Source organism: Callospermophilus lateralis, chromosome 3, assembly GCF_048772815.1.
Source record: "Callospermophilus lateralis isolate mCalLat2 chromosome 3, mCalLat2.hap1, whole genome shotgun sequence".
NCBI lineage: Eukaryota > Metazoa > Chordata > Mammalia > Rodentia > Sciuridae > Callospermophilus > Callospermophilus lateralis.
Genome location: NC_135307.1, coordinates 31,143,692 through 31,158,557, shown reverse-complemented (window position 1 = coordinate 31,158,557; position 14,866 = coordinate 31,143,692). Strand labels below are relative to the sequence as shown.

Here is a 14,866-nt window from a genome sequence, read left to right as displayed (position 1 = left end):
CTTTCTGATGTTGTTGACATTGAAAACACTGAAAGATGCAGTCCCTTGGGAGAAAAGACACAAAAGGGAAGAAAAGTTAGATCAAGGGTTGTCAATAGGTTCATTCTGCGAGACCATAGAGAACTAGGATCCCGCGGCAGTGTGATGTGACTGTGACTTTTGATCAATCCTTCCAGGAGCAGGGTTTCAGGGAGGGCTGGATCAAGGAGCCACCTTCCCCCGTCCCTTCCTGTTCTCACAGACTTGTTGAAACTTACTAAGAGCTCATCAGTGGTTTTCATAGTCATAATTGACGGGGAAAGGAAGACAGACCAAAGAGGAGTGTACAGATGTCGCCTTGGACTAGGGAAATAAAAAGAGGGTGAAGTTAGAAGCTAGGTTAAGTAGAGAGCCATATCTACCCAGGCAGGGATCTACCCAACTCAGTGGAGGCTAATGAATATTTCTATGTAACAATTTTCTGAAGAAATTATACTGTCCCTGTACTTAACATAAAGAACCTGAGGCCCAGGAAGACCATGTCCCCGACAATCACGTTTGTCTGAAGTCCCCGTTGGCTTTAAGCCAAAGAGGGCAGAGAGTGGCCCACCGCACCATCACTGCAGGCCCAGCGCGTGGGTGCGGAGGGGGACCGGCCATGGGGCGAGCCATTGCCTGGTGAGGCTGCGCTTGTTCTAGTCTGGAGGATGCTCACGACATGGCCAGGGCCCTCAGCTGCCTGCTGGGCTGTCTGCTGGCCCCTCGGTGGCCCTGGGACAGCACGGTGCACGGGTTTCTGGGAGGAGTGGGGCCAGCAAGGCCTCGGGCTCAGGGCGGGAGCTGCACTTGGCCATCACAAAGCAAGCGCTTCTGGGCCTGAAAGCTGGCGACAGCCCGACTCGGAATCCGAATGATTAGAGCTCAGCTCGGGCAGCAGCCTGGGCCCTTGTGAACCGGGATCCAAGACTCCCCCGGCAGTGGAGGGTGGGAGGTGGTTGAGATGGTAGGGGAGGCCGAGACCAGCCTCCCGGGCCACCTCCACGCCACCTTCACTGTGTTATGAAGGACGCTCTTTCCCTTTCTGTACCTCTTTTCCCGGTTTCGTGATCAAGTGGAGATGAACAGAGATGGAAATGACCGTTTTTCTCAGGCTCTCATCAAAGCTAAATTATTTTGAATTCATGTGCGACCATAGATAGCAGATCAGGTAAAGTTGAGGTGTGGGAGGCAAAAGGACTCACCCATGTTCCAAATCCATTTAGCCAGAAAATCAGTGAGTACTTACCAAGTCAGAATTCAGTACAACAGGCCGCAGGATCCACCAGCTCCGTTGGCTGTGTGAGCCTGGGAAGTGGCCTGACCTCTCTGTGCCTCAGAAACCTCACAACCAAATCAGAGGGAAAATATTGCCTGTCTCCCAATGTTACTTTGTTAGGGTCCTAGGAGAAGTCAGTGCTGCCCTGTGGTCACTGCTGTGGTGACCCTGGTTGGAATGGTTGCTCCTGCGTGGTGTTATGATCCTCCCATGAGCAAGGGTGTGAAACTCTGGTGAGGATTTCCGAATCTCGGTGATTTGGATTGAGGAAAACCCCCAGAAACGTTTATTCATTCAACAAACATTGACTGATCACTGACTGTCAATTTCTGGGTCACGGATCTGACCAAGTCACAGTGTTGCCTGCCCAGCAGGCCAGGCTGGGAGAGACAGCACAGAGGGGAAGAAGGGAGAGGGGAGGATCTGGCCTGAGCATTCCAAAGCTGCATGGTGATGAGGCGGGATGGAGGAGAGGGAGTGGGGGAGGGGCAGGTGATATGAAGGCCTCGATAGTAGACATCATTAGTATGGACCCCAAAGCTTTGGGAGCCATCGTGGGTCCCCAGCAACGAGGAAGACTTGAGACACCCCCTCATGTCAAAATGGGGATAATAACTGAACACCCCTCTTGGCTTCATCATGAGGATTTCATGAGTAGACATTTGGAAAGTCCCTCGGACTGGGCAAGACTGTCACTGCACTCAGTCACGGTGGCCTCACAGCTCTGAGACGGTGCCTGGCACAAGGAGACAGAGCAGTTTTCTTTTTTTTTTTTTTTTCTTTCTTTCTTTTTTTCTTTTTTTTTTTTTTTTTTTTTTTTTTTTTTGGTAAAGGGGACTGAATCCAGGGTGCTCCACCACTGAGCCCCATCCCCAGTCCTTTTTATTTTTTATTTTGAGACAACAGGGTCCTGCTAGATTGCTTAGGGCTTTGCTATGTTGCTGAGGCTGGCCTCGAGCTTGCGACCCTCTTGCCTCCGCCTCCCGAGTCTCTGGATTACAGGCGGGAGTGCCCCTGTGCCCAGCCTCAGCACCGTTTTCCTGAGCGAATGGATGAATAAACTAAGGAGCAAATGGGTCAGAGAATGTCATCGTGGAAAGTCGGAACTTGACCTCGATTCTCGTTCCACTCTGTCACTCACTAGCCTTTGGGCGAATCTCTTCGCTCCCCTGCCCTTTGGTTTCCCCCTCTGTAAGCCAGGGATCCATGGCTGGTGGCTGCCAAAGTTATTTCCAATGCTTGAATTGTGTTGCTCCAAAAGTAACTAGAGTATGAGGAAAATAGAGAACGAAGTGGTTCACCTCTCTCTAGTTGAGGAGACTGAGGTAAGTAGCCATGTCACTAATAAAGGCAGAAAGTTTGCAAAGGGATCTGTTGTTTGAGTACATTGAAGTGAGTTCGGTATCTTTCGTATTTTAATTTGACATCCAGCACACGAATCTGTTCCCTTTATAAACACACTGCCTTTCTGTCTTGGTGACCTTAGTGAGCCTGAGGCAGAAGTGGGTCCGTCCCTGTGGGACTCCAGGTGTGGGGGCAGGGGGACAAAGCCTGCAGGTGAAGGACCTGGTGGTGCAGCCAAGCCCCAGGGGAGGTCTGCCCCAAGGACCCTCCCTGCCCAACAGATGCCTCACATGTGACTTCAGCCACCGGGAAGTGGGCTGGAAACATGTGACCGGGACTCACTGTCACCAGAGTGGCACCAGCTTTGTGTTCCTGTGCGATGCTTCGCTTCACAACCTGACTGGCCCATTTTGACCCAGATGGCTTGAAAAGCTCTTGGGACGACTCTGCCTGCACACCGCGCATGGTCCCAATCTGGGTTAGCCTTTGATTGAGTCAGCTTTTTCACCGCTGTGACCAAAACACCCAAGAACAACATAGAGGAGGAAGAGTTTCTTTGGAGCTCACAGTTTGGGAGGGCTCAGTCCATAGACAGCCAGCTCTGTTGCTCTTGGCCTGAGATGAGGCAGGATGTCACAGCGTGGAGGAGGAAAGCAGCTCCAGACATAGCCACCCAGAGAGAGCATGCCACATACCCCAAAGGCCACCCCCAGGGACCCACCTTCTCCAGCCATACCCTCCCCCCCCCGCCCGCCTGCAGTTACCACCCAGTTAATCCATTCAAGTGGATTCATGCTCTGGTTAGGCTAAGGCTCTCATAACCCGACCACTCACCTCTGAACTCTCCTGCAGTGTCTCCCCCGTGAGCTTTCTGGGAACATCTCACATCTAAACCATAGCCCCTTTCCTGGGATTGACATGTGGCCCCTAGAAAGCATCATCCAAAATGGGGGCAGCTTTGCGAAAGCCATTGCTACCTCCACTGACCTATGCTGCTCCCAGGTACCGAGACCAGGGCGGCGGGGCAGGTGACGTGCCAAGCTTCTTGCTTGAGGTTGCTCCCGAGTTCCCAGAATGCCTGTGGTGCAAGAGGCTGCAGGAGGTGCTCTGGGAAGAGCAGATGCCCCTTAACCAGACTCTACGCAGAGCTGGACCTGCCAGGTTCTCTGGAAAAGTTGGCGAATAGCAAATCGTTTTCAAAATGAGGCCTTAAGCACTTCATATGAATGAGATGTGTGAAGGAATATGATGTGACCGTCTTTGAGGTGGGACCAACTACTTCTCTTTCACCCCAGAATTAGAGCTCCTTTCCTAAATAAGCCGCACTCAAATCATCCAGTTTGGGTCTTGTTAAAAATGCACGGAGAATTGCAAGACACTTTTGAAGCTTCCTGAATACTGGCCTCGCCTAGATTTTTATTATTTTTTTCCTTAGATTTTTATTATATTTTTTTCCTGTATTTCCCCAGCCACCTGACCTATGCCAAATTCACCAGCAGTTGCCTTAACTGTTCTCCTTTGTGAAGTTGTTGTAACCATTCAACAACAACTCTCCCTTTTCACATCAAGTTCATTGGTAGAGATGCCCTTCAACTTAGGGAGGGGCTGTGTCCTGAGAAACCCAACCTAAGCTGAAAACATCAAAAGTTGACAGTGCTTTCAGTACCTGTCACCTACCCAACATCATAGCTCAGCAGGAGAGCACACCCAGACCCTGGAGCCCAGAGCTGAGTGGGAGCTGCAGCTCCCTGCCACCGCCTGGCATCCCCAGAGTGGCAAACTGCATTTCATCTCACTAGCCTGGGAAGAGATCCACGTTTGAAATTCAACGTATGGTTTCTATCAGATGCATCTGACTCTCACATCATAGTAAAGTCAAAAAAAAAAAAAATCATTAAGTAGAACCAACATTCTGAGACTGTGTGTTTCTATCATATTTGGTGAACTTACGTTGTCACAATAACAAGGAAGCATGACATAAGCAGATTTGGGGACAACTGGACCCGAGTCAGCACACGGTTAGACAATAGGAAGCAGGAGGGTGGGCATCCCGGAGAGCAGGCTGCTAGCTGCGGGGTTCCAGGGCACCACGGGCTGCTGTCAGCAAACGCTTCAGAGCAAAGGGAGCAAGGAGCTGGCCAGAGATCTCTCGCAGTAGTTAAGTTCCGACAGCTCTTCTGCGACCTTCTCTCCTGGCCGTCCTGTTCCTCATGCTGTTCACCTGCCATTTCCCCGGATCCTCCCACTTGGCACTGGAGCAGGAGGAAGACCCCAAGAAGCAGAGCTAGGGAGAGGAGGTGATGGAGGCCACCTCTGCGGGAGGAAGGCCCTGAAGCTGGGGGCCCAGAGCCCTTCCTGGAGCGGAGCCGAGAGCCCCACCTCGTCCTCCCTTTCCACTGCTCTCTCCTCCCACCTGGCAGGACAGGCCCAGGCGCTAGGGGCAGGGTTAGAGCTGAATTGGACATAGTCTTGTCCCTAAAGAACCTTCAGCATGGAGCAGGGGACTGTCAGTAAACACAGGACTTAGGTGTGTCGGGGATGCACAGACGGGTCTGGAACACTGAGCAGGATCTTCAGAGATCAGTGGGAGGTCAGAGATGGAGGGAAAGATGGAAACAGGAGAGAAGAGAGAAAGGTCATCATATAGGGGACACATGAAGAGGAGGGGAAATAGAAGTAGCTGAAAATGTGGTGGCCTTGTAAGCCTTTCTTCTGAGGCCACTGAAGATTCAGTGCAGATTTCGGACCCAGGGCAATGAGGTCATCCTTGTAAAAGAAAGAATTCTCTGAGTGGAGGGTGTCTGGGTGCAGCAGCGTGAAAAGGAAGGAGAGGAGTGGCCAGGATTGGCAGGTGGGGTCCTCAGGGGATCCTGGCCTACAGAGAGACTCCTGGAGGTCAGATGGCATGACCTCTCCTTGGAATATACATTCTTCACAGGACATAGTGGGCACAGTGAGGGACAGGGGGCTGAATGCACAGGACAATGGATGGATGGATGGATGGATGGATGGATGGATGGATGGATGAATGGATAGATGGATGGATGGACGATGGGTGGATGGTGGATGAATGGGGGATGGAGGGATGGATGGATGGAGAGAGAGATGGAGGGATGGAGGAATGGATGAATGAATGGGTGGGTGGATGAAGAAATGGAGGAATGGATGGATGGATGGATGGATGAAGAGATAGAGGGATAGAGGAATGAAGGGATGGATGGATGGGTAGATGGAAGGATAGAGGAATGAAGGGATGGATGGATGGAGAAATGGATGAAGGGATGAATGAATGGATGGATAAAGAGATGGAGGGATGGAGGAATGGGGGGAGGAATGGATGGATGGATGGATGGATGGATGGATGAAGAGAAGGAGGGATGGAGGAATGGAGGGAGGAACATATGGATGAAGAGATGGAGGGATGGAGGGAGGGAGGGATGAGTGGATGGGTGGGTGGATGGATGCATGAATGGATGGATGGATGGAGGAATGTATAGATGAAGGGATGAAGGGATGGATGCATGATTGCATGGATGGATGTAGGGATGGATAAATGGATAGATGAAGAGATGGAGGGATGGAGGAACACATGATTCCACTGCTCTGCTGGCCTGATGCATATTGTCCTTTCTCTTCCTCCCTCAGCCATCTATCTCTGCAAGAGGACCATGCAGAATAAAGCGAGGCTGGAATTGGCTGATTATGAAGCCGTAAGTATGGCCATTTCCCAGGCTAGGTGTGGGAGGGTCTCTAAGCTCCACGGTGGTATTTTCCTTTTCTTACCCCTTCCTGACACAGGGAGGGGAGTCTCTTCTATTTCCTATGTTCTCAGCTTCTCTCACCATCACAATAAAACTGCATTTTTATATAAATAACTCTCAAAACTCCGCAATAAAAGAATAATAAACAACTCCACATAAAAATAGGCAAAGGGACTTGAACAGATATTTCACCAAAGAGGACAAAAAGATGGCGAGGAGGCACACAGAAAAATACCCGATGCCATTAGCCATTTGTGAAGCAGATGGACTCCCTGGTGAGACTCCACCACCCACCTGTTAGAATGACTAGAATAAAAAATACTGACGGGCTGGGGCTGGGGCTCAGTGGTGGAGCACTCACCTCGCATGTGAGAAGCACTGGGTTCGATCTTCAACACCACATAAAAATAAATTAATTAAATAAAGGTATCATGTCCATCTACAACCAAAAAGAATATTCTAAAAAAATACTGAGACTACTAAGTGGTAGTGAGCATGCAGAACAGCTGGAACCATCCTGTATTGCTGGTGAGGTGGCAAAATGGTACAGCCACTCTGAAAAATTGTTTGGCAGTTTCTTATAAACATACACTTACCATATAGCCAAGTAATCTCACTGCTACGCACATACCCGAGATAAATCAGAACTTATGTTCACACAAAACCCTATACACTAAGATCCACACCAGTTATATGTGGTAATTAAAAACTAAAAACAACCCAATGTGCACTAACAGGTGCATGGATAAAGTAGGATGATATGTCCATATGATGAAATGCTATTCTGCAGGGAAAAGGAAGGAACTATTGGTATGCACAATCACTTGGCTGAGTATCCAACCCATTATGTTGAATGAAAGGAATCAGTCTCAAATCAGTAATTCCATTTATATTGCATTTTTAAATTTTTTTTAGGTGTCAATGGACCTTTATTTTTATTTATTTGTATGTGGTGCTGAGAATCAAACCCAGTGCCTCACACATGCTAGGAAAGGGTTCTACCACTGAGCCACAACCCCAGCTCTATATTGCATTTTATAAAGACAAAACTATCATGAGAAAAAACAAATCAGTGGCTTTGGTTATGGGTGGGGTACAATGTGACCATCAAATGATAACTGGAGAGATCCAGAGAAGGTGAGGAACTATTCTATATCTTGATTGTGGTGGTGGTTACATGAACCTGTACATGTGTCAAAAGTCACAGGACTGTGGGCTGGGGTTGTGACTCGGTGGTAGAGTGCTTGCCTAGCATGCCTGAGGCACTGGGTTCCATTCTCAGCACCACATAAGAATAAATAAAATAAAAGGTCCATCAACAACTAAAAATCATTTTTTTAAAAAGTCACAGAACTGTTAACTGTTGCAAAAGTTAAAAAGTCAAATTTACTGTGTCATGATCTTCTGAAGTGAAATTTAAAATTGTATCTTTAAACCCATGCTCCTGCAGAATCTAAGGACAAAATTCAATTCAGAAAATAAGGGAAGATATAGTACAGAGCTGTCTCCTTTCCTACCTTCTCACCTTCCTCCCTGTCTTCCTTCATCAGATGGGATTCCTTGCAGGAATCAGAGGTCCACACCAGGCTCCTAGCCATTCTCATTTAACAAAGCACAGAGAGCCTGAGGACTCAGACGGAGCTTCAGACATATCTTTTAACTTTGGGTGGCAGAGTCTTTCCCCCAAACTGAACTCTATATGCAGAGAATCGGGAAAATTGGCTAAACTGTGAACCTTCCACTTCCCAGTGCCTCCGTAATCTCCAGCAGAGGTGTTGCTGAGCCACCAGAAGACTGAGGGGCCAGCCACCGTGGGAGGAGAGGCGACATTAAGGGCAGGGGACAGTCCTTCCTTGGAAGGTCCAGCATTAACAACATCATCAGACCCTCTCACCTTCCAGTTGCACTGTCTCAGTCTTCCCAAAGGATGATGAGGTCCCCCGCCAGGCCTTGCCTCTCTTGGGGACCTATGCCCCAACTTTCCAAGCCACCACACCCTCGCTGCCCAAAGAAAATATGTGTGTGCCAATGGGACCTGCAGGGGGCTCCCAGCCCTCTTTGATCTCTCTGGCATCTGGACCTGTGAATGGGAGGAGAGAGCACAGGAGGTCGTCCAAGGCTTGGGACCTGGCGGAGTCTGCCTGTCAGATCCTAGGAGGGGACATTCAATGGGACCTTCCCAAGCAAATCTGGCCTGGTACCCCTGTCATTCCTTTCCCAATAGCCACACACCATTATGTTCTGCAGCCTGGGTGCTCATTTCTGCCGCTGGGTGCTCATTTCTGCCGCTGTCTTCCCTGATGCCGCTAGAAGCCACATGACCCTTCTTCCCAAGGCTGTTTTACTCTTTATGTAACCAGGGCAAGAAACTTGAACCCGACACCATCACTTCCCTGACACAATCTGTAGGAAAGATCCAGACTGACGAGGGATGTGGCCCCTCCCTCCTGTTTCTCTTCCCATGAACCTCACGGTTAGACGTATAACTGCACCATCTCTGGGTGTGTTTTACTTGGTTTTCTCTTCTCTTGCACTATAGTATTGTGCTCTGGTATTTGTAAAGAATATGGCATGATTTTTTTTTCAGGTGGAAGTAGGTTCTGCACAAAAATTATTAGGAACAAAAAAAGCATTTTGTTTTCAAAATTCAGTCATTTTATTAAAATGTTCTGGTTATATTCCCTTTGTAGAAAACAAAATTTCAAACAGTGAAAAAAGGAGAGATAACAACCTATGTCACCTGTGATTTCCCACCACCACGGTTTTTCTATGCATACATTTTTTTCTTTACAAAAAAATATAGAATTATGCCAAAAACATTATTATCTCTGGTACTTCTCTCCCAGTCCCATATGATATGATCTGGGGAGACTTTCCATACCAGTAATATAATCTACAGTATCATTTTTAATGGCTGCCTAGCATTCCATGGTGTGACTTTATCATCATTCATATAACTACTCCTTAACCGATTGACACTTAGTCATCACCAGCTTGGCCTCCTAGAAACAGTGGAAAGTCAAAAGGGCAGATTTTTAGGTGTACTTGCACACCAAGCTTTGGTAATAGCTGTGAGTTCATGTGTGATGCTCTTCAGTTGAAGCTCCCTTTATATTAATAATCCACTAATGAGGGTAATCAATTAGTGTTGGCATGAGCTCTATGAAAATACATAGCATAATGTGGGCTCTGGCCTTGCATTAATCAGAATTAGGAGGATCATTAAGGGCCCTGTCAAACTCCCCTCCTCACCAAATCCTAATGTTCCACTAGCTAAGTCTGCAGACTTAGAGAAAATACTTCTCTACTTTATTATTATTATTTTTTAAAGAAACCCTTGACGATTTCCTTTCTCCTGTTTTGGGGGCTTTCCTTTTATGAAAATCACAAAGAGAGACACCCCCTTTGGTCCACTTTGGAATCCTAACTTTAAAAATCACTCAGGCCAAGTCCTCCGGGTTCTCCTGTCCCGTGAACCTCCCAGGCTTGTCCTTGAGAAGTCCATCTGTGATTTGGCTCTTGGAGAGACCCAACAGGTTGCATAGCCCCTGTCATTCCTTTCCCAACAGCCACACACCATTACGTTCTGCAGCCATTATAACAAGTGCTAGGTGAGTAGCGTTCTTATAAAAACACACAAGAGGACAGGTATCTGGCGAACCACAGAGACTTCCAACTTAATGGATGTACCAATGAATATTAATAGTGCAGCTCTGTACAAGCAGAGCGTGGGGCAAAGTCAAACTGTGTTCATGTCCGACGGACTTAATGCAGGGCCCTGCTGTTTGTCGCGGGTAACCAAAATGGATGGCCGCCTTGTAATAAGCCTGGGTGTCGATGAGTTCACTTACGATGATTAATGCCTTTTTGTCGATTTCGCTTCTCCCTAGGAAAACCTAGCAAGACTTCAGAGGGCGTTTGCAAGGAAGTGGGAATTCATCTTTATGCAAGCAGAGGCGCAAGTAAAGTAGGTGAACCTAACAGAGACCCTCTCAGAGGGAAAAAGACTCTCTGCAACAGGAGACGGTGTGAGGGTGGGATTGCTGAAGGGAGGCTTCCAGCTGTCATTCATCTCTTTGATCTCTCAGGAGGGCAGAACAGTAGAGAGTGAGCACAAAGTGAGCTCAGGATGGATAAATTTCATCCTTGGAACCAACGCAGCTCTGTAATAGTTTCAAAAGCACCTGCCTCCCTAGGCAAGGGGACCTTCCCAGATGTAGCCCTCTGCTTCTAAGGTAGAGCTATTTGTCCAAGATTTCTAATCAGTAGGGTGTCAGATTTGGTTCTCAGAGGAAAACATGTTGAAATTTTAGAGAAGACCAGTAGCCACTCTCCTCTTTTTCTCTCAAGGGTAGGAGTTTAAAATCAATTGTAAAATAAGACGCAGAAGTCAAACATTTGGAGTCCATTAATTGAAAGATGATAAAGTGTGGCTCTGGATCTGTGGCCTCAAGTCCAAATTAAATTTGTACTTCCGGGGCAAAAATGGGGATCTGTAGGGCTCCTTACCAGACCTGAGCTGAGCTAACCCATCTAAGTTTACTGCACACAGAGAAGGGATATCCTGCGGACAGACTGACCCAGACGGGGGCAGAGAGGGATCAGCCTGAGCATTCTCAATTTATTCTTTCAAATTCACCAATAAGTAAACTCATTCTTCCTCCATAAAAAGAAAAAAGTAATAGGAGAAGAAAAGAAAAAAAAGTTGAAAGGATTTTTTTTTCATATTTTTCCCTCCCTAAATATATAGTAGAAATTCCTTCCTCTCGAAGGAAATATAAAGAATGAGGAATAAATGTCCCCCAAAGCCACAAACATAGCCATCAACCAGATCCCTGTGATTCTGGGTCATGGCATTGCTATGGGAGGGTCTTCCCTGTCCTTTCTCAGGGGATCTGCTTTCGACAGCAGTGTCCATAGGAAGAGAGGGACTATGATGGGATGGGACAGGGATGTGGAGTGGGGAGAATACAAGTCCCTTTTTTCTGGGTGCCACTTGCATGTGAGCAGGCCCCGTAGGCTTTCTTGCTCTATGGGTGGCATCCCGCATCCTCTAGAGCTGGGTCTCGGGCTGCGTGGTGAGGATGGATCAGAGTTGTGAAATGATCTCAGGTCAGCTGGTCCAGTACTCTATATGCGGTCATCGCTGTCACCCTCCCTCTGCAGTCTCTGCCTGTCCCCTGCCCAGGATGCCAGCCATCTACTGATTACCCTAATTCTCCCAGCAGTCCCAGAAGGAGGTGGGCACAAGGCCCTGGGGTTGAGCTGCAATAAGCACTGTCTGGGGAAATCAAAGGTGGGAGAACGGGTGGGAAGCAAGAGGGATTTGTATGGGCTGCAGGGTAAATGAACCTGGTTACTCAGAAGCCACTGGGAAGCAGAGAGGAGCACAAATTTGCTCTTGCAGAATCAATTGGCATCACATGTTATAAAGGGAGGGGACATCGACATCGGCACTTTGTACATATATGGCGTTTCTCCATTAACTTTTTTGATTAACTCTGTGATTGCATTATAATTGTGGGCCATTTAAGTACACAGTAATTATCACAAAAATCATGGGGTGATTACGGGTTTATTTCAGTCCAGTAAACTAAAGTGCTCCCAAGAGAGCCGGGAACCAGAAGTTACATGACAATTAATCTGAGTTGCTTTTTACTTAGATAATATGAAGTAACACATGCTTTAAAAAAAAAAAAAAAAAGTCTTTTATCTAGGCTACTGATTGGAACATAAATAATCTTGTCTTTGTCACCTGTAATTTCTCTCTTGCAATTTCTGTCTCCCCCACCTGAGACTGGTTATGTTTACCTTCTACATCTTGTCACAGGCCAGGGCCATTATTCTGCCTTTAGAAAACCAGTTGGCTTCAGTGACTTTTAAAATACATAATTGCAGCATTTTCAAGACATTTCTACTGGCTCTGAATCTAAAGTAAACTTTCAGATTTGAGATGGAACACTGCCAAACCCGTAATTCTATTCCTTCTTGTAAATGTGTGGGGTCAGTATTCACTTCAAAGGGAAGGGGTGTGTCAACGGGAAATTCAGTTCTCAATAACCCAGATCTTGACACTTTAGGGGGACAACTTCATTCTTGTTCTTCCTGTGGGTCCATCATGTTCTTGCACTTATATGGCAATCTATAATCCAGGGAACTGTATACCTGCAGAGAACAGGGACCACATAGGTGCCAACATCCTTGGGTGCAGCTTAGCTTCTAGAAATGAGAGCAGAGAACTGGGGCAAGGGTCCTGGTGGGGACAAAAATCTCTTACTACCTCTCTTTCAGGATAGATCGGAAAAAGGACAAGACGGAACGGAAAATTTTGGATAGTCAGGAACGTGCCTTTTGGGATGTCCACAGACCAGTGGTGAGAAAGCTGTACTTTAGTTCTCCATGAATATGTGTGTGTGTGTGTGTGTGTGTGTGTGTGTGTGTTTTCATTTTCCTGTTTTCTTCTCTACAAAGAAAAGACTGTCTCTAGTGATCAGGTGTCTCTTTCTTTTAAAAAGTGCTATGCTTTGTAAAATTGGTTTGGCCGTTCATTTATGAAATCTCAGCAGATATTCCAGAATATGTCAGTTGCCACCTTTTAAAAAAAATCCATTCATGAAAATATGGAAATGGAAATAGAGGAGTGATAAGAATTCTACCGGGAAAATTTGAGCCCCAGAATTTGACATTCCCCTAAATTAACAATTTCCATTTCCATTGTCTTTCAATAAACTCTTGTCTTTCAAATACAGCTAGCTCTTGCCCTTGACAGTAGTGATGTTCTATAAGGAATCTGTGAACACTGAATAGTGAATACTGAAGCATCCACTCTAGAGAAGAACAGCTCTGGGTTCCTGTGAGCCTCTGGTCCCATTTTTGTCAACTGTTCAATATGTAAATTTGCTGAATGTTTGTTCCTGTGTAAAAATCTCCCTACTTAACATGAACCAACACATGAACCGTTGGTTCAGTAACATTGAACTCACAGCCATAACCCATTCCAGAGTGAAGCTCATCTAACTCGTATTTTTTCCTTAGGGCACATCCAAGCCATTTTGCACTTAGGATCACCTGACAGCACTCTAGCACTCTGCTTGGGAACCATTGTAAACAGAAAAACCACCAACCAAAAAAACAGAAATGCAAAAAAACTTGGGGCCCCATAAATTCTAAACAGACTGGTTTACCGTATGAGGCCTGAAGTGAGAAGGCAGAACACCACCTTATTCAACCTGGTCTGGGCTCATGCACATGGGGCAACTCGATATTCTTGGCATCCTATCCATATCCTATCCATATCTGTTAAATCGTTGAAAATACTGATTCAGGTTACAGATAAATTGTAGCCACTGGCCATCTTGCCACTTGAATAATAAGTTTGCTCTTAGAAACCGTACACTATACCCGCCCCATACCATCCTTACCAGAAGGTCAGAATGAGGCGTTCTCACAGGAACATAAGAGCCTACATTATAGCCCAGTGAAAACCTTCATGAATATCCATAATGGGGAAGCTAGAGGTCTGTTCTGGTGGTGTTACTTGGGCTAAATAATTTATACGATCTTCTTCCCTCAGCCAGGCTGTGTGAACACAACAGAAATGGACATCAGAAAATGTCGGCGTTTGAAGAATCCACAAAAGGTTAAAAAGGTTCGCTCATTGAGCTGAGTTAAAACTTCTTGGTACCAATAGCCCTTCCATTTCTGGTATTCTCCACGTAATGATTTTCTATGTGGAAATCTGCCCTATCTTAACTTTTGAAACCATTCTATTAGTAAATTCTAGAAGTATCTATTGAGTGGCTGGTGGGTGCTGGGTACCATGTTTGCTGCTGGGCTTCAGGTTCTCACAGAGCCCACAGTTGGGTGGAAATGAAACCAGTCAATAAGCCACCAGGCCAGGAGGGCCATCTTAGGGAAAGAACAGGCTGGTCAGGAGCCCCCAGGAGGGCAGCTAAGCCAGACTGAGGTTTCCCCAGGGCATCCTAAAGTCACACACACACACACACACACACACACACACACACAGATTGAGTATCTCCTATCCAAAATGCTCAGGACCAGAATGTTTCTGATTTTGGATTATGTTTCTCAGAGTTTGGAATATTTGCATATACATAATGAGAAATCTTGGGAATGGGACCCAAGTCTGAACACAAAATTTATTTATGTTTCATATACACATAGCCTTGAAGGTAGTTTTATACAATTTTTTTAATGGCCTGTGTTTTAACTGTAACCTGTCACATGAGGTCAGGTGTGGAATTTTTCAGTCTACTTTTCAATCATACAACTTATCAATCAGCTATGTATTTTGTTTGTCACTGAGATAACAATGCCTACTGAATTATACTTTAAATTGTTAGTCCTTGTCTTAAATGTTCTCATTTAATCTTTAAAGTCTCCTAATTCTAATTCTAATATCTAGATTTTATGGACCCATAGGCCTTCCGGAACCCTTCTTGATTTT

General features: G+C 46.4%; 1 protein-coding gene across 3 annotated transcripts in view; it reads left to right on the top strand.

Annotated features, from left to right (window-relative positions):
- The window catches only part of Rgs6 (regulator of G protein signaling 6), a 570,177-nt gene that overhangs the window by 479,077 nt on the left and 76,234 nt on the right, over positions 1–14,866 (top strand). For all 3 annotated transcript variants that reach the window (XM_076848119.2, XM_076848117.2, XM_076848116.2), the window contains exons 7-10: positions 6,284–6,348; positions 10,290–10,366; positions 12,691–12,772; positions 13,973–14,047. In XM_076848119.2, the coding sequence (XP_076704234.2) occupies positions 6,284–6,348; positions 10,290–10,366; positions 12,691–12,772; positions 13,973–14,047 (299 nt within the window). The remainder of the gene's footprint in view (positions 1–6,283; positions 6,349–10,289; positions 10,367–12,690; positions 12,773–13,972; positions 14,048–14,866) is intronic.